The sequence below is a fragment of the Euphorbia lathyris genome, chromosome 1 (genome assembly GCF_963576675.1).
Source record: "Euphorbia lathyris chromosome 1, ddEupLath1.1, whole genome shotgun sequence".
NCBI lineage: Eukaryota > Viridiplantae > Streptophyta > Magnoliopsida > Malpighiales > Euphorbiaceae > Euphorbia > Euphorbia lathyris.
In genome coordinates, this window is record NC_088910.1 from 55,113,506 (window position 1) to 55,133,312 (window position 19,807).

General features: G+C 35.4%; 1 protein-coding gene across 2 annotated transcripts; it reads right to left on the bottom strand.

Annotated features, from left to right (window-relative positions):
• Nucleotides 1-1,304: 1,304 nt before the first annotated feature.
• Nucleotides 1,305-18,028, bottom strand: LOC136233782 (uncharacterized). 2 transcript variants are annotated; one of them, XM_066023474.1, is made up of 27 exons: nt 17,847-18,028; nt 16,864-17,556; nt 15,277-15,373; nt 15,071-15,177; nt 13,991-14,146; nt 13,459-13,527; nt 13,012-13,134; nt 12,769-12,918; nt 12,539-12,670; nt 12,369-12,448; nt 12,105-12,199; nt 11,912-11,979; nt 11,213-11,311; nt 11,086-11,129; nt 10,400-10,507; nt 10,199-10,274; nt 5,621-5,757; nt 5,381-5,540; nt 5,098-5,277; nt 4,878-4,994; nt 4,600-4,755; nt 3,066-3,233; nt 2,831-2,940; nt 2,573-2,696; nt 2,383-2,478; nt 2,234-2,296; nt 1,305-1,583 (listed from the first exon to the last, which is right to left on the bottom strand). In XM_066023474.1, exons 1-27 carry the CDS (start codon nt 18,000-18,002, stop codon nt 1,515-1,517), a joined length of 3,633 nt encoding a protein of 1,210 aa, XP_065879546.1. In that variant the 5' UTR covers nt 18,003-18,028; the 3' UTR covers nt 1,305-1,514. The 2 variants fall into 2 exon arrangements, 1 of the variants encoding a protein (XP_065879546.1); XR_010690937.1 differs by lacking the exon at nt 1,305-1,583 and having other exon boundaries at nt 2,228-2,296; nt 2,637-2,696.
• Between the last annotated feature and the right edge of the window lie 1,779 nt (nt 18,029-19,807).

Consider the following 19,807-nt stretch of genomic DNA (forward strand, 5'->3'; position numbering starts at 1 on the left):
GTTCGTGATAGGGTTCATTCAAAATCATTATTTGTTCATTATATCTCCACTAAAGATCAAACTACTGATGTGTTTACTAAGCCGTTAGCTCGACGGCGTTTTCAATTTTTACGTGACAAGCTTATAGTTCGTGACCGACCTGCACAGCTTGAAGGGGGTGATAGAGTTATACTTGTGTACGAAGTACTTGTGATAGAGTTATACTTGTATACGAAGTACTTGGATAGAGTTATACTTGTATAAGAAGTATTCATGATATAAGAGTTGTATTATTTAGAAAGTTTTAGCCACCACGATTGTATAGACCGAACACTCTGTCTATAAATACTTTTCCACATGTGTTGATTAATCATATCAAGAAATATTTGCCCTCCAATCTTACACATCTGTTGTTGTCCCTCTCTCTCTCTCTCAGAAGCCCTCCCCTTCCCCATATGTTCATATGTTGCCTCCAAATCGTTTTCTCCCTACACAAAACAAGCTCCAAGTTTGTCTTTTCTTTCGTTTATGGTTATTTCCTTCGCTTTGATTATTTCTTTGTTTTGGTTCATTGTTGTTGCTATTGGTTTATCAATCTTTTAAGTTCACTTGAATCCTTTTGATTGATTGAATTATTGTTCCTATTTAACCTACTTCAAGCCATTTCTATATAAATTCTTCCTATTTTGTAATGACCCTGGGCGTTTATCAATTTTTGTCAGACATGTTGTATTGCTGATATGCTTATCAAAATTAATTAGTTGTGGTCATGTTAGAAATGGAGGTTGTTATCCACAGCTTTGTTGAGTTTGATAAAAAAAAATGGACACCTATTCTAATGAAATAACATTTTGTTATGACTTGATTCTCGAGCTTTATCATATTTAATTTGATTAGATATGTCGATTTTCATTTTAGTCTAATATAATACTAAAAAATATTCATTATTTATTATTTTATTATTTTATTTTATTTTTTTTGCAAAGTTTTAAAGGTGGTATTAAATATTGAATTTAAAAAATTTACCAATAAAAAAAATGCTTGCATGAGTTCAGTAGTATTAGCTTTTTCGTCAACTTATAATTTAATTATTTTATATATTTTAGTATGATTTTATATTTTTTATTTGGTGATAATGTTATTTTATTTTTTTTAATTAATTGTTTTTGTTTATAAATTTATATATATATATATATATATTTTAAGTTATCCGGTCCCATCAATTCAATTTTGAATCAAGTAACCCATTTGGATTGATGTTAGTTAGTTCCGTTTTTGACAATTATGCTAATATGTAGTGGAGAGAGATGGGCTAAAAGCCAGAATGTTGACAATCATGAATCGGCATCATGTAACCAAAATCTGTTATTTTCTGAGAGCAGCCTCTAACTAACTTGGTTTGCATACAGATGGGGAAGTGATGCAAATGCAATGCATCAACATTAGCATTTAGCAATTAGATCAATAAATAAAAAAATCGACTAAATGGTAAAAGAATCCAAACCCATATTGCAACACCAAAATAACAATGTTGATCAATCTCTAGTGCTCTTAGAAGAGTCATGGATTTTTTCAAAGTAAGATCTCTCTGCATCCAAAACACCCTGAACAAACAATGGATAAATCAATAATTCAAAATAAATAAGGGTAATTAATTTATTAACCCCTATATTTTGATAAAACACACTGTTTAGTCCCTATATTTTCAAAACAACATGGTAAGGTCTCTAACCTTTTTCTCAGTGAACTGTTTAGTCCTTCGTCTGTTTGTTAGATTTTTTACCGTTTATGACTTCAGAAATGACGAAATTACCCTTTACTATTTACCTTTAAACTTCAGAAAATGAAATCCAATTTAGAAGAAGAAGCTATTTGTATGGAGAACAAGAAAAAGAACAGATTCAATGCTTACGAATTTGAACGATTAAGAAGAAAATCAAGAAGAAGAACACTCAAAGTTGATTTCAGATGCATTAGAGTTTAAAGGAAAGGAAAATAAAAGAAATGAAGAACGCAAATCCAAATTGACTAACAGAATCTTCATGAGAGTCTAACGGTAGGGACTAAACAGTTCATAGAGAAAAACGTTAGGGACTAAACAGTTCACCGAGAAAAACGTTAGGGACTTTACCGTGTGTTTTTGAAAATATAGGGACTAAACAGTGTGTTTTGTTAAAAGATAGGGACTAATAAATTAATTACCCAATAAGTAATAATAATAATGAAAAAAGGATGGATATGATTCAGGCTGAACCTTGATGATCATAATGGCTGCATCCTTGTGTATCTCCTCATTGAACTCGTGACAGACCATACTCTGCAACACGCATAAATAACTGTTACTACAGCCTTCATTTATGAATGAATTAAAATGTTTAAAATCACATGAGCTGCGAGACAGACTTGAGCACAACTTGGACAACCAGTTATCCCAGAGCAGCGGCAAGATGTCAGAAGTTCCAAAGCAGCATTCAGAAGCTCTGTGAAATACGTTTGAATCTATTGCACATACAAATATCTCAATTATGATTAAGGAGAAAAGATAACAAACATGTATTGGGTCTCACATTCTATGTTTCTACTTTCTAATCACCTGCACTGAGAGACCAGCCCCTCCTGGATGCTGATCATATACTAGAATTCTCTCGGGAAAATACCTTGTATCGTGAGGGTTTGGACACTCCGAACCCAAGTCTGATGAGCTGCATCTTACATATCTGTGTGCCAAGACATCATAAAGCAGTCAAGAAGGAATCAAGTCAGAAATAGCATATATGGAACTGCATAAAGAAGTGTTGGCAACCATGTTGGACAAGCTTCATACGTAAGACCATAAAGACAGAAGACTTACAAAGGAACTACTTTAAGAAGAGCATGAGAAGCAGCATGCACACCCTTACGAAATGAGAAATTCTTCTCTACCGAGTTTTTAACTGATTGAGGAACATGAATCCAAACTGCCTGCGTGCAACAATATATTTATAATAGATCAAGCAAAAAGAATTAGATCAATGACAAGGAGTATAAAAAAACCAAACTTGTGAGGATTGTCAAAAACGAATGAACTATAAGACCCATAAGTTTACCTGTGATTGATACATGTATTTAGGCAGTGAAAGATCACATTTATCTAAGATTTTGTTGGTTCTTCTCTCTATGCGATAGAAACCAAACCAAGTAGTTGTTACTTGGCAAGAATTTGCTTGAGCAGTTGTTTTTAAGGATTGATTCTTAGCAGCTCTTGCTGGATAGGCCTAAACAAATGCAGAAAAAACAGTTTGTGAGCACCACATAGTTTACTTTTTAATGAAAGCCATGTTCAGATTATCAAGTAAAATAGCAAAATACTTGCAGATGTCCTTGAGTAAATTAGCAGTGCATTTCGGTCCAGCATTATGTTACAAGGGGACTCATGCAGTATATGTTATCCTCGTCGTCACACAAAAACTCTTTTCTAACGCTTCCTTTCAAGTGCTAAAGTTTTTTTTCTTTTTTTTACCGAAGTTAAACATTAAAAAATTCAGTACACTTCCAGTGTGAATGAGGAAAAACAAAGCACAAAAGATATTTTGGTATCCCCCTCACAATGTCAAATAACATGTAAAAGGAATTAGCAACATCTTGCCATGTGATATCACTTGGTAGTAATCATATCAATGACATGTGTGCCACTTCTTCACATATGCCTACAACAAGGGGTCTAATCAAATGCTCATGGAAAAGTTTTCATAGTTTCTACCTAAAAGATGCCTACAATACAAAGTCAGACAACACTAGCTATGCCAAATAGACAATGTATGCCCTGTGGGACCATTCAACAAGTTCAACATTCAAATCATTTGGAACAACACTGGTCACTGGTTAGTTCTCTAGCAATCGGAAACTTTTAACCTTGATCATTACATTAACATTGTATGATAGGCCGCTGGCTATGTCCAACCCTTACATGCTACCTAAATAACAAATAATTTACGGATACGAGGCCCAGAATAATGATACGTAGGCAAGAAATTAGATAATATTAAAATGAAAATAAAAACACAAACACACAGACACATACAATTCTATGATCTATCCCAATACACAATTGTTGACACACACTAGTTTTTCAGAAACTTCAGATGGACTAGATATCCATCCTTATACATTGCTAATATCCTGGATTTTGGATTTTAACTTCTATATGATAGCTAAAATGTGAACAAGCGGGACAATTTTATGTAGAAAGGACAAAAATTATGTTATCAAAGTTCAACAAGAAAGAGGTTAAAAGAATGTATGTACACAGTTATCGTGTATATTTTTTCTTTTCATTTATGTTTGGAAGCCTGGAATGTCTTACATATAGCTAAAGTTTCCGCAATCACATATATGCAGCTCGAGTTTCCCTGTGTGGCTGTAATTAACAACAATAAACTACTATAATGACTGAGCAGTATATACTACCCAATTACTAACCTTTTGAATACAACAACAACAAAGCCTTAGTCCCGAAAAAGGTTCGGGGTCGGCTAACATGAATAGAAGCATTGAATAGCAGAATAGAAGCATTGAATACCCACTAACACAACTAATGAGAAGAAAGAATAGACAAAAAAATTAAGAGTCCATCCAACTTACTAGGCCACCACCGAGGACATGAATATCAGTATAATCACGAGTTCTTGTGTAATATTGCAAATCAGCTCTGTGACACAGAGCAACTTTTTCTGATATTTTTAATTCCTCAACCAGATAGGTCTTTCCTTGATGCATATACACCGCACCTTCATACACCTGTATCGAACGTGAACAGAGAGGGATAAGCAATAAAATTCAGGAGTAAACTTGTGCAGCTCAAAGCAAATGGAGGACAAGAATTTGAAAATAAAAAGAAAAAAGAGCTAGAACTTCATAACCTGAAAGAAAGCCTTGCTTTCCTCTATCTCTTCAAGGACGTAATTATCTTTTTTGTCTATTACCCTGTATCTTACAGTCTCTATTGCTCGAATACTAATTCCATGTGAAGGTATTTTCTACAAGCATAGGAAAAGTGTGTGTGAGAGAAATTACACTGTTAAGTGTTCTCATATTAGTTTCTGTATCAGCAATGTTAAATTTTACATGCGCATACCATACCTCATGCCCAATGTAACTCCATATTCTAGAAGAAGAATCACGTGAGGGATCAAACATCAGGTACCCCTTATTTTTAAGGAGCATCACTGACTTGCTTAAGCCAAAGCCAAAGTATGTGTCATCATGAAGCAAACTCAATGGATGCTCAAAAGCAGCACAGACCAGATGTTGTTCAAGCACCTAGAAAGAGGAGTACAACAACATAAAGAAACATAATTGCTGCATTATCAGATTCCTAAAATAAATCAATTCAACCAAATTTTGCCAATAGGAATGTTGAAACCTGCTGGTTTTGAGCATCAATATGACAGCACTCAATAGGACTACTGAAGAGTTTCTTAGGATTTTGCATAAAATACTGATCTAGAGGTCCTTCAAATGCGACATACACAGCAAGAGATGGCTTTTCCCTCCTACCAGACCTGCCAGCTTGTTGCCACAGGCTGAAAGAAATATAAAATGCCTCCCAGTAAAAAAAAAAGAAAAAATATTAGACAACAGCACAAGAGATCAAGCAATCTACCTAGCAATACTACCAGGAAAACCTAAGTGCAACGTGGCATCAATATGACCAACATCTATGCCCAACTCTAGAGCATTTGTTGCAGCAATACCACATAGCTTTCCACTGAAAAAATCCCTCTCTATTTTCCTTCGATCCTGCATTATCAGTCAATCACTATTACAAAAATATAACTCATGCTAGAGATAAATTATGTATATAGTTAGAAGGATAAACCAAAACAGCAACAAAAGCGTGAACTTGTAATGCACATGAAATGTATAGTTGGACATCAATGTATCTTGGCATTTCTTTAAAATGTCATGGTTCATTCAAAAGACGCATCAGATGAATGAAGATTCATGCAATATTCAGTATTATACAAACCAACTAAGAAGGAAAAGAAAATGCAAGAGGGAAAATTAGAATTAACAAATGAAGCTGGTGAAACAGTTAAAGGACTCTCAACTAATGATCATTTGCTATTCCAATAGAATTCTCATCAAGAAAACCCAGCAGAGGGAGAGAGTTTTCACTGCCTCAAATTGGAGATTATAATTTTATGAAGTAGAAGAATGAGGTCATGGGTCTCCTGGACTATATCATAATGATTCCCTAATAAGAGAAATCTAATCATGATAAAACAACACCATAAGAAAGAGCACATGGCTCTAATATTTTGTATCCATGTTTGAAACCAGAAAAGCAAATAATCATTTTGTATGATTGTTATAAATTCTCATCATATAAATGTTTTAGTTATGCTTAATTTATTAAAGTAGATAATATATGTAGAAGTATATGAAGATGAAACAAGTTTACAATTATGTACTCACATTTTAGCTATCTGTTGAATGAATAAATTTGGCATTGTTGTACTTAGAACTGGTCAACAGCTTGTGCAACAACTAAAGTATCGTTGTCTAGAATTAAGTGCATAACTGAAATGAAAACAAAAGCTACAAAATGAATCTCTGATTCCATGGTCCTACCCTTTTATAATGGAAATTAAAAGACATTGATTCAGAAAGAATGAAGTACACAGTCTCATCCTAAAATACATAAACTACTACCAAATTAATAAATAAAAACAAGCTCAAAAGTAATGTCCTCTAATCAAGATTAATAACAATAATGAAATTTGATGCTCATGACCAAAGAGAAACACAAGCCTGCCCTACAACAACTTCCAATACTAAATATGCTTAAGGAAAGGTGTGTGCATTTATCTCTATCCTGAGACTCCATAAGACACCACAAAACAGCAAAGAAAAACACAATAATTATATAGGCTGCAGATTAAAGGAAACAAAATAATGTAGGCTCCATAAGACTAACAATTAAAGGAAACAAAATAATGTCTGAAATAACAAAAGGAAATAAATCTAAATTCTGGAATAGGAAAGTATTTAATAAGAAAGTAATTAGGCTGCAGATTTCTTCTTTCTTTGTTAATGCCTTCAAATAAGGGCGTCCGTATCATCACTCCCTAACTTGATTTTGAGCTTGTCCTCAAGCTCAAACCTTGGATAAGCTTCTTGAAAGTGTTCTGATGGCTCCCATGTTGCATCTCCAGGAGAACAACCTGTGCCCATTGTACGAGCAGCTCGTGTTGACCTTGATTGAGCCTGCTATGGAGGATAGAGAGTGGGGCTGGCAAAGCTTTTCTATCACAAGTAGGTGGTAGGTTCCCCACAACAGCTGGCGGGGGCCCTTTATATGCCTTGAGAAAAGACACATGAAACACATTGTGGATTCTACTGTCCACTAGAAGTTCAAGCTTGTAAGCAACAGACCCCACTTTGGCTAGGATTCTAGAAGAGCCAAAATACTTTGGAAGAAGCTCATGATACTTTTGTCTTGATATCATTAGCTGGCGGTAAGTTTGAAGCCGCAACCAGACCCAATCCCTAATTGCAAAAGCCAACTCTCTATGATTAGAATCATAAGAGTCCTTCATCCATTGTTGGGCTTGCAAAAGTTTAGCACGAGCAGATTTGAGGATAGCATCTCTCTCTTGGAGAGTTGTATCTACTGCGTCAACCTGTGTAGACCCCGTTGAATAAGAAAGAAATCGAGGGGGTTCTCTACCATATACCAGCTGGAAAGGGGTAGTGTCGAGAGAAGTGTGATAAGATGTATTATGGCAATACTCAGCCCAAGGTATCCAATCCACCCACCGTTGCGGTTGGTCCCTAGTGAGACATCGCAAGTAAATCTCAATTGTTCGATTAACCACCTCTGTTTGACCATCAGATTGAGGATGGTAACCAGAATAGGCCAGCTTAGAACCACCAAGGCGAAATAGCTCTTTCCAAAATATGCTTAAGAAAACCTTGTCGGGATCAGAGACTATCGATTGAGGCAATCCATGGAGACGAAATACCTCAGCAAAAAATATACCAGCCAAGGAGATATCAGTAAATGGATGGGCCAAGGATATAAAATGAGCATACTTCGTAAACCGATCTACCACCACCAATAGCACTGCTTCCCTCGAACTTTAGGTAAGCCCTCCACAAAGTCCATAGAGATATCCCGCCAAATTTGTTGCGGGAAAGCAAGAGGTTGAAGTAGTCCTGCAGGTTGCAAGTTTTTCCATTTATGAATCGTGACTGAATTTTGCGTTTGCATCAAACTGAGTCGAGGTTTTTGCATAGGAGGTTGTCCTCGCCATAAGATCTTCTTTCAGTCCAAAATATCCGCTTGCATTTATGTTCCTGTGTATAAGATTCATCACAATTATAGCACAGTCCTTTGGCCCTCCTTTCAGACATTTCTACTCGTGGCAGCTTCTTGAAAAACGGCGTGGAAGAGTGCAATTTACTACCACCTCCCATTGATTTGACAATTGGTTCCCCACCTTTTGCAACCATGTTCTTGCTAGTGGAGATAACAGTTTCGCTTCTCTTAGATTTGGGGATGGACCAGTTTGTGTTGGATCGCGAGGCTAAGGTTGATTGTGAGATTCTTTGCTTACGTTCTAATGTCCGAGCCATATTCATATCAATTTCGAGGTTACCTAGCTGTTGCAACTCAACGTCAATCCGGAGTTCTTCTTTCAACCCAGTGTTAAAAAGATCCACTTGTTGGCGAGGAAGAAGTCCTAAAGTTTGAGCCAATAATGTTTGGAATTGTCGTTGATACTCTTCGACTGAACCAGACTTCTTGAAGTTGGCTAATTCTCCCAAGGTATTATTACTCATAGCTGGCCCAAATCTCACGTGACAACACTCCTTAAATCGCCCCCAATTTATTTCTGCCTCCTCCTGCTCAATTTGATCAAACCATAGATGGGCCTCACCCAATAGATGGAATGCAGCTAGGCCCACCTTATCTCCTTCAACAGTTTTTTGATTGATGAAGAATTTCTCGCACCTTTTCAGCCACCCTAGAGGGTCATCAGTGTCATCATAGGTCAGAAATTCCATCTTGGAATAACGAGGTGCCATAGATCCTCCAGCATGTGGTTCAGGTCGGCCACCTAAACCCGAGTTTCTGCTGCTGCCAGGAATTCCATTGTTTTGTCCCTCTATATTATTGTCGCTGGATCCCTTCTCTTTTTCTCGAACTGAAACTGACAATTCTGCAATTTGTTCCTCCAGTGCATGTTGACGAGACGACATTTGTTCCATATAAGCATCCAACTTCGACCCCAATTTTTGTGTGTCACCCATGACGCCAAGCTCTGATACCAAGTTGTTATGAACCTTGTCGTAGGATCTAGTCAAAGGTCTAGACACAAAAGAACTCTTCTTCGAATCTATATTGAATTGACAAAAGCAGACTCGTCCTTGATAGAGCCCCTTTCTAATTCTGAATTTGAGAGAATGAAAATTGATATTTTATTGAATAGAAAAGCCTTTATATATAGGCTGCAGATACAAGAGAATTCTAGATTCTAAATTATAGGGATAATTATATCACCCCCTAAATTATAGGAATTAAGACTAACAATTAAAGGATACAAAATAATGTCTGAAATAACAAAAGGAAATAAATCTAAATTCTGGAATAGGAAAGTAATTAATAGGAAAGCAATAGGAAAGTATTTCATAGGAAAGTAAGGCTGAAGTTTAACTGGCCAATGTACTTTAATTTGAGCTCTTTTAGCCCTTGCATTTCTATTTTTCACTCAAGCTAGCCCTCACTCATAACATCTTATTTTTTTAAATCATAAACTCCCGGAATAATTTTTTTTCTAAGTAAGTACAAAGAGAATTACTTTCCTTGGTAATTAGCAACAAACCCAGTTCCCCAACCAATTCCTTAAGGGTATGATACGTCTAGAAATAAAATTCATTAACTTGATGTGGAAAAATAAAAGTTCTAGTGCTTGAAAGGAAAAACTCATATAGACAAGGTATCAAGATTGTTTTTTTTTCTTGAATAAGCATATGATCAAACTTGGAATTCATCTAGGAAGGAGGAAACTTCCACCCAAACAATAGTTTATTTAGCAAGGTATTCTCTATTGCATAGCACATAAAAGACTAAGTATGTTGCCGCCATCACCAAAGCATGAAAGCAATCATAATTGTCATTCCCTTAATAATTGTATGTTGCATGCGAAAAAAAAGAATGAGAACCCCTACTAACCTCTGGAGCATAGCCACCACGATAAGCACATATTAAATCCACAAGGGAGGGGGCTGTTTTCTGAAGTATCTCACGCCTATTACAATCACAAAATTTAGGAAAAACATTTTCTTTTAGCATACGATGTTAAAAGGGAAGGTAAAAAGTGAAAGGACATCCAAATAGGTGGTTTTTAGTATTGATGAAGTCAATGTTACATACGTATAGGACAAAACAAGCTCGGTGAGCTTGCGTGATTTGCAAAAAGCTATGCAACGAAGTCCATGTTGAATCATTTCCGCAAAGAGGTATGAGACTTCAGAAATTGGACTGGGAAAAAAATAAGAAAAGCATTAAGCATATTAATACTATCCTAGCCAGTAGTCACACACACCACACAGAGACCTATATTACAAAACACCTTCTCCAATTTGTAATTAGGCATAAAATACATCATATTCTTTTAACTTAATCAAAGGTCAGCACCATCTGAAATGGAGCTTCTTTTAATTACTGCAGTTAGCACATTTTACCATCAAATACTTCATTATCTTGTAAGTGAAATAAGTTCTAAAAATAAGACAAGCTAAAGGAAAATGTTAATCTAAAAAAGATGCAGAAAGCAGAAAGAAAGAAAAAAGCATGCTTTCACTTTGTCATATGCTATGACAATCCTAATATCCCTCTGGACATGTTACAAAAATCACATTGATAGAACAGAATAACAAAACATTCATAAGTACAGATACTGTTTTGCATTATACCTTAAAAAATCACAACTAAAAGCATGTAAATAAAAAAGTAGTGCTCCTAGTAGTAATGCTATACAGCCATCTGTGACATCATGCAGACAATCGAAAGGAAATTGATACCCTAATTCACATGATATAGATGCAGGAAAGTGTCACCTTGTTCTTTTATGTTCAGAGACACTGCCATCTTCATCTGACCCCTGTAATCCAGTGGAGTTGATGAGTAATAAATGTCCACAAATTACTTAAGCAATTCTTTTGTAATTATAAGCAAGTCACCTACTCCCAAACGTGAAACAGGATTCCAGAGAGCAAAAAGTTTTCGTGCAGAGGGACTACCGTCATTATTGATGAGCTCCAATGTTGAAAGGTTTGCAAGTTCCTAAGCATCAGCTCAGTTACAGTTCAATCAAAACAAAATTCAGAAAAATATTCCACAATAAAATCTCAAACTTCAATCATGGAGGAATCATCATAAACGAGCATCTTATCCTGAAAACTGTTTGAACTACATATTTTGAATTGGTAGGTTTCAAGCTGAGGCACTACTAAGCTGGTCAGCATAAGCACACAGTAAATTCCGAGAAAAACTAAACGCAATAAAGGAAACTTAAAAAGTAACCACCAAATTTAATTGGTTTGTGTCATTAGGAACTGTAGTTCATCAAAACAAAAGGTGAGATGGCTAATGCACAAGGACAAAACCAATTATGACCATCTCATGATTACTATACTCCAATATATGAGGTAAACCGAACAAAAATATTTTTCTGTTTTTTCTGCAAAGCAGATCTACCAAAAGCCACTTCTGTTAATTCAATCCCAAAAAACGAATCTTACAGATCTTTATAAGAGAGAGAGAGAGAGAGAGAGAGGACAACTACAAGCTGTCCAATAAGTATATATCAAACGAAGAAAACCACAATAAAAATTATAATTAGACAAACAAATATCAAAGTGACTGATCAGTCTCTAAAAATACCATGCAATGTTCACGAGGGTTAGCAGAAGTTGCAGTTGAGAAAATGAATGAAGGATCACTTCCATAAACTGCATTTCAAATCAAAGAAAGCTTTATATATTACTATTCATACTACTTTTTTATAGTATCGATGTTGATAAAGAAAGAATACAAAATTCTTCCTACATTTCGTAACTAGAACAGGAAACTGTACCATGAGAACAGATTCGACGAAGTCTTCTAAATATAAAAGTAGTATGGCATCCAAATGCTCCTCTGTAAGCATGAGCTTCATCTATCACCACAAACCTAAATTTAATTAAAAAAACAAAACTATTGATGAATACAAATGCAAACAATATGTTCAAAATAACATATAATTAACAGCATAATAAATCACAGGAGGAACAGAATTAAAATATTAACATTTAAATAGGTGTAAATCCTAAGTTTAAAATTATAAAAATAGTAATGTTACCTAAGGTTTGATAAAATTCGATTGAATTCTTTATGAAAAGGTAAGATTGACATGTGTAACATATCTGGATTTGTGATTAGCTGCATCCAAAAGCATGTTTAAGCTCTTCAATGTGAAGTTTTATCATTCCAACAACATCATAACAATTTGGACAGTTAAAGCGATAATACCACTCTAGCATTATCACGTAGCCATCTCCTTTCCATTTTAGAAGTGTCACCATCATATATGCCAACACTTAAGGTAGTATCAAATCCTTTTGTCATGGCTAACAACGCCCTTAGTTGATCTTGAGCTAACGCCTGTATAAATGAGCAATTTATATTACACAATTGATAATTGCAGAAGTAGAAAGTACAGAAAGTCTAAAGTATGCTGTGGAAAAGTTGTTGCAGTATACCTTAGTTGGAAACAAGTATAAAGCACATGATGACATGTTCTGGGACAAGACTTCAAGAACTGGAACATTATAGCAAAGGGACTTCCCACTAGATGTCATTGTTGACACTACCACATTCTTCCCAGCAAGGCAAGCCATAATAGACTCAGCCTGTAAATATCGGAAGAGCTAAAGCCTACTGAGGAAATATTAATTCCAAAAGAATGTGTAAAGCAAGGAAAAAAAAAAAGATAAGAAGCAAACCTGGTGACTATATAAGTTAGTGATCCCCATATATTTCAGGGCAGATTTTGTGTTCTCAGAGAGTTCCTCTGGAATTCTCACATATATAGCTTTTCTTGCAACAATGTCTTCGACATGCACCATCTGGTCCATTTGAAACATGCAGAATTTAGAACTCAACATGCCAATTTCATAAAGATCTTTAAAACAAGCCAGCAGGTTGACTCAACTTGTTCCCTTATACCATCAGACAGCATGTTTAGTAGTTTTACAATCTTCTCATGTTTGAATAAACATGGCTGTAAATTGAAACATAGCGTCTTAAATATTTATCATAATTGAATGGCTAAAATTATCTACAATACTTATTGGTCATGTTATTCAAACATGAGAGGATACCACTCCATTGGTGTTTGATGCATCCTATTCGCAGACCCGAAATTAAAAGTACAGCAAGAGTTAAATTACTTGTCCATTTGATCCAAGGACCTCTTTGAGATGTTGAACCATTTCCAAAGGTGCCAGCTGTTTCATGTCCTGTTTTGTCAAGTAATCAGCTCATTGCAGAAAAAAATTCATTTCCAACACCAAAAACAATGCAAAGATTAAGAACAAATAAATTTGTGTTAGCTAAAAATGCTAGTACCCGGAAGTAATAGAAACAGGAACTTAATAAACTCAAGATATGATTTTATAGCACTTCTCCTTAGAGAAGAGAGAGAGAGTGTGTGTGAGAGAGAGAGAGATTTAGGATGAATCCTGACACCACTCCCAAAAATATTGTAAAAGGAATTTACTTGCATATTATTTTATTGTTAATATAAGAACTCAGAAGTACAAAATATGTAAATAAGATTCGACACTATGATATCAGATGAGTTTCGAAAAATAATTATTGAATATTCTAATTTCATTTCCATGAGCAGTTACATGAATAATAAGGGGAGGCACATTGAAACACCACAACCACTTGACAGGTAAATATATTGATATAACATACATGGCATCCCTTTCGAAATGAATTAGACCTCTGTGCAAAAGAGCAGCTTCCCTTTTCCTGCTTTGCGTTGGTTTCACTTGCAGTGAGACGGCCTACCTTCACAAATTTGAGTAAATCTTCCAAGCATAATAGCGTAGCAGTGTTGCCACTTTTACACTGTATCATGAAAAGTTAGCATCAATGTGTATCCAATTAATCTTCTAGGACTTCACAACAGAAAGTCATAAATATGATGTCAAGTTGTCATGGAAATCAAAATCAGCTTTCATAAAAAAAGACAACCAATCATCTAGTAATTATGACTTGTCTGAAGCTATGGGAAAGGTTATTAAACACACAATTTGATAGTATTCTCCGCAGACAGATATTACACAACATTTTATGCAAAAAAAAATGGCCAGTATAGAAAACTATGAAGACAAGGAAAAGCTTTTTGAAATATTGTCGCAATTACAGGCACCCTGAAAATGTGAATACTATCTAAATTCTAAAATGAATATCACTAGAACTTAGTTTGAAGGCCAAAAAGGATTTAAGATTTGAAGAGTGAACCAATATATCTTTAATGAAGTTTTAACGAAGTCCAACCTACAACTTATGTAGGAAGTTTGTCCAATCAATTCTTCCATTAAAAAATACTCTATTGCTCCATCAATTGGTAACTCTCCCCAATCCAAGTAAAATTGTTCACCATATGATTCGCAATACTAAACATTGCTACGCCAATAGCCTCAAAACTTCAATATTTTCATCATGTTTTTACTGGAAATCATTCTTAGTAATCCCTAATCCCATATCAAACTGAAGCCAAACAGGCGTAAGGCTCTTGCAGAGTGGTATCTCACTGATGGCCCATATGATAAAGCAAAAGAAACAAATAAAACTCACAATAAGGTTAAATGCAGCCTAAGGAAGAGATATTCACTTCACAAGAGATAACAATAGCTGATACTGAATTATGACTCGCTGTCTATCCAGGCATGACAGCAGGGGGATAAGCTACATGTATATGAAGTGTCTATTTATATCACCAATCATCAACTTTGAGTGGAAGAAGATATCAGAATCAATCAAGCATACCATCAGAAGTCTAGCAGATGCCCACAGATCAGTTCTAAAGGATCTTTCTCGTTTTCTCATTGTCGGAAATATCTTTGATAAAGACATAGCTCTACTGCCTTTACGTCCTGTAAAAAGCGAAATTAGCAGAGTACCATTTGTTTGAAACCTGGTAAAATTAAACTACAAAGATGTAAAGACATTATAAAGGTTATTCAGTGTACTACTTTTATGCTCAAGTGCAATTTCATCTTTGTCTTCTGTTTCCGAAATGATAATAATCGCTTGAGCAGCAAGCTCCACCTTATTAGTGAAGGACACAACCTGAATAGAGAAAATGTCAAGAACCAGCATCATAATCATGGATTATATTTCAAAGACAGTGTTAGAGTCAGGAATTAATGCCAATGGACCAAAGAAAAATATCAGATTGTTTCACGTAATAAACAACTCGAAATCCAAAGAAGGATCCTCAAGACTAAATAATTTATGCATATTATATATACTTGCAAAAGTTTAGAAATATGCATATTATAGAAATTATAACTAATGTTTTATCATAATCACATTTCAACTTGTAATTCAGAGAGATAGAGAAGAATATGTTGTATATTAATCATAGAGAGACTACTCAGTTTATACATATTTCAGAATCCTAGAAAGGAAATAGAGTTATAGCTAAATCCCTATGATTTATCTTTTACAGCTATTACAACTAGCTAAAAGATATGTCCACACCATATAATCTGTAACACTTCCCTTCAAGCTAGAACATAGATACTGATCATTCCCATCTTGGTGTAAAATATAACTTATCCGATTCCCAGTAATGCTTTGGTAAACCCATGCAGATACTACCTAACATAAATTTACTCTGTAATGACAATATCCAGGTTGAAGTATCAATTTGATCCAGCCAAAATACAGAAGTCACAGATAGTGCAACCACCAATTTATGAATAATGTTAAGATACAAATTTTTTGAAAAAGATAATATGAATACTTGTGACACCTAAATTAACAAAGAGTTGAATAGAAATGCAAAAGGAATAAACAAAACCAAAAGTTATTTTCTTTAGGAAATAATTAAAAATTCAAGTTGAGGTATGTATTGAATTAATTTGGACTTGATAACACGCTTGAAATGAGGAAACACATAGCAAATGCATTTTGGGGATTTGAAGAAAGTATTTGGTTTCGTTGTCAAGGGGAATAAGTTAGCTTTTCATTGTCATAGCCATAGGGCCCAAGGAACCGACTGAAACAGCATCAAGAGGTGTGTTTCTCACCATTTTAGACATGAACTTAAATATCCATAGTGAATGACATGACGCATAAATGGGCACTGCAAATTATGTAAGACAACATATTCTAAGAAATAATAAGAATGCAGATTGTACTCAAAACAACCAGATGTATATATTCTGTTCTTTTGTATACTAAATACACATGAAGCAAGTATGAAACAACCATCTTTCACTTAGACTCCATTTGCTATTTCATACGCATTCTGATCATCAGAAAGAAAAGTCCAAAAATTATTTATCTTAGACCTTATCAAAACTCAACCAACTCTGTAGAATAGGTAACCCAGACAAAATGATCAAAATATGCATGTGTAAAACTAATGATTTGCACAGAAAAAAAATATATAAACTATCATGGTAGCTCTCCCATGACAACACTAATCCAAATTTAGATCCATGAGATGGAGTTGAGTTGTTTCCAGAATTTAAACATAATAAAGCCAGATTTCAGATCATAGCATAAATACTTAATGATATGGAAAGAAATTCTAAAAATCAAACAATTACCTTAGGACAGAGAATGGAAATATGCTCAATATCCTCAAAGCAAGCTCCAAACCCATATTTATTAAGCTTCCACAGTGCCTCCTTTAAAAGGCCTGAGGTAATTTCTTCCTTTTGCACTTGCAGATAAGCAGAGAAGATATTCAAGAAAGCAAATGCCTGCATTAGTTTTTGCAACCATGCTGGGCACAAGCATGAAACCCTACTGTCACCATGTATACCTTTATCATCATTAGCTCGATTTGTTAATAATGCGCAAGTCCCAAAATGTGGATTTTTCAAGCAATTCAAGGATTCCAAAATCTCAACAAACTTTTCACAGTTCTGATCCTCAAGAAGATTCTTGCTTGGGGACTGCAGCAAGCTCCATAAGAAAGTATATAATTCTTCTTCTTTACTGTCATCCTTAACGTCATCAACATCTATTTTCCTTTTATATCCAATATAAGTATTACTACACTCATTAACGGGTGGTATACTTGTACTGCTTGATTCATGCAAAAAAGAGAACTCTTGCATCATATCTGAGTACACTGAATCTGCATAATGGGAGTTTGAATTTTGATCGCACAAATCTGCTGAGAAAGGTTTTAAAGGGGGAGGACGGACTTTTTTTATGAAAGGAACCAATACTATAAATTCCTCAGGTTCCATTGAAAGTGAGCTAATTTGATTTTCCATGCTCAATTTAACTCCCTATACAAAAATTGCAAATAGAATCCAATGAGTACAACATACTTCGTAGTCTTTTTGTGGAAAATAAAATAATATTCCTAAGAGATTGTGACATTTCGACATCAGAACTAACAAGCACAATTTAAAAAAGAAAAAGTTAAATAAAAGAGGCTCGGCAAAGCATGGAAGCCAAGCAATTCACCTTTTTTTCTCTGCCTTTTTTACTTTGCTCTTAGGAAAGCGCAATGATGAATCAAGACCAAAAAAAAAAATAAAAATCAAACTAACAAATAGACAGAAAGAGTACTTGCCTTGAAGAATAAATGGAAGTTCGGAGCAGAGGAAGCGGGAGGAAAACTGCGGGTCAATAGGAGCTTCAGGTTGCTAATGTTTATGTTTGCTGCTACAGTAACCTTCGCGGATTCACCAGAAAGAGTACGGACTTCAATTTCTCTTTCTTCCATCATTTTTCTACTCTCTCCTTGCGGGCGTCTCAGTCTGTTTAAGACGGTTGCTTCCCTCCTTTATGGCTTGGGGGGGGGAATTACTAATTAGCTATAGCTCACGTGCACATTTTTTTAGACACGTGATACTTTTCTCTCTTCCTACGAAAAAAAAAAAAAGTATTACTATTCACCACCTCCAAATTCCGGACTACCGCCCCTTCTTTTACCACATCACCCTTCTCATTTTATTTCATCCAAAACCTTAAAACCTCTCTCTCCCTTTCTCTCCCGAGCAAAAAGCCCGCATTTTACGAAAATGGATCCGAGCTTTTCCGAAGATTATGATTTCGAACACGAGGTAATATTACGATACTCAAATGCAAAAAAAAAATTTGTTTCTGATTTTTTTTATGTGTTTTGCCTGAATGGCCAGCGCGTGCTGCCCGTTCCGTAGGCCGAACGGATGAACTACTCGTTCGGCCGATGGAACGGGCAGCGCCGCCCGTTCCACCTACGGAACGGGTGTACGCGCTACCCGTTCCCATCATGGGACGGCAGTGTAAGCTGCCCGTTCCATCGTGGAACGGGCAGCCTGCCCGTTCGGGCAAAAAAGGGGCTGAAATTGTCCCGAACTATTTTTATTTTTTATGTAGATCATGATAACCTGTTATGCATTTTTGGTATATTCAGGTACCGATAGAATATTGGAATCCCGATGGCATTGATTATAGTTCGCGTTTCATAACGGACACCGTTTTCCCTTCGTGTCAAGATTCTATTGATTGGGCAAAAAAAGATAGCTATTCAGAATGGGTTTGAGATTGTAATATCTTCGCACAAACATGGGAAAAAACAGAGGCTGTTGAGATGTTCACGGGGTGAACGCTATAGAGGTGCTGTGAGAATTGATGAAGATCCTGCAATAAGAAAAAGTAAAACTAAAGCGTGCAGATGTAAATTTAAGATTAAAGCATATCAACATGCAGACCTTTCTGGATGGGGGGATGGGTCAACTGGAAAGCATAATCATACATTGCGTGTATATCTAGAGGGAAGTCGGCAGATGAGCGGACTCAGTATCGCATCTAAAATAATTGTGCGTGATATGACTTCAGCTCAAGCAAAGCCTTGAGCTATTTTAGCAACAGTTAAAGAAAAACACCCAGAAGACAACCCAATAATTAAACACATATACAATTACATGGACAAGATGAGGAAGGATGGGTTCGAAGGTAGAGACTTTGCTAGTCAATTCTACCATATTGCTGTGGAGAACAAATATGTCAATTACACACAGGCTGATTCTGGTGTGATAACGCATGTGTTTATAGCACATCCAAACTCAGTTGATATGTTCATGACTTACTACTGGTACATTTTTGTTACAGTTTAGTTACATTTATGTTAAAGTTTAGTTAAATTTATGTTACAGTTATTTACATTCTGGTGTGATAACGCATGTGTTTATGGCTGAATCCTATAAGGTTCTGGAATGTTACAGTTTAGTTACATTTATGTTACAGTTATTTACAGGTTTGTTGTGGATGAATCCTGTAAGATTCTGGAATGTTACATTTTTGTTACAGTTAGGTTACAGGTTTGTTGTGGATGAATCCTGTAAGGTTCTGGAATGTTACAGTTTAGTTACAGTTATGTTACAGTTAGGTTACAAGTTTGTTGTGGATGAATCATGTAAGGATCTAGAATGTTATAGTTTAGTTATAGTTATTTACAGTTATGTTACAGGTTTGTTGCGGATGAATCATGTAAGGTTCAGGAATGTTACAGTTTAGTTACAATTACAGTTATTTACAGGTTTGTTATCG

Bases quoted from the DNA above. Each gene is read 5' to 3' on its own strand.
- LOC136233782 (XM_066023474.1), bottom strand. From the start codon at position 18,002: ATGATGGAAGAAAGAGAAATTGAAGTCCGTACTCTTTCTGGTGAATCC. The intron at 12,671-12,768 runs GTATACTGCAAC...TCATTTATACAG, and splicing joins TATACTTGTTTCCAACTAAG to GCGTTAGCTCAAGATCAACT. The intron at 12,200-12,368 runs GTAACATTACTA...AATTAAATTTAG, and splicing joins CGAATTTTATCAAACCTTAG to GTTTGTGGTGATAGATGAAG.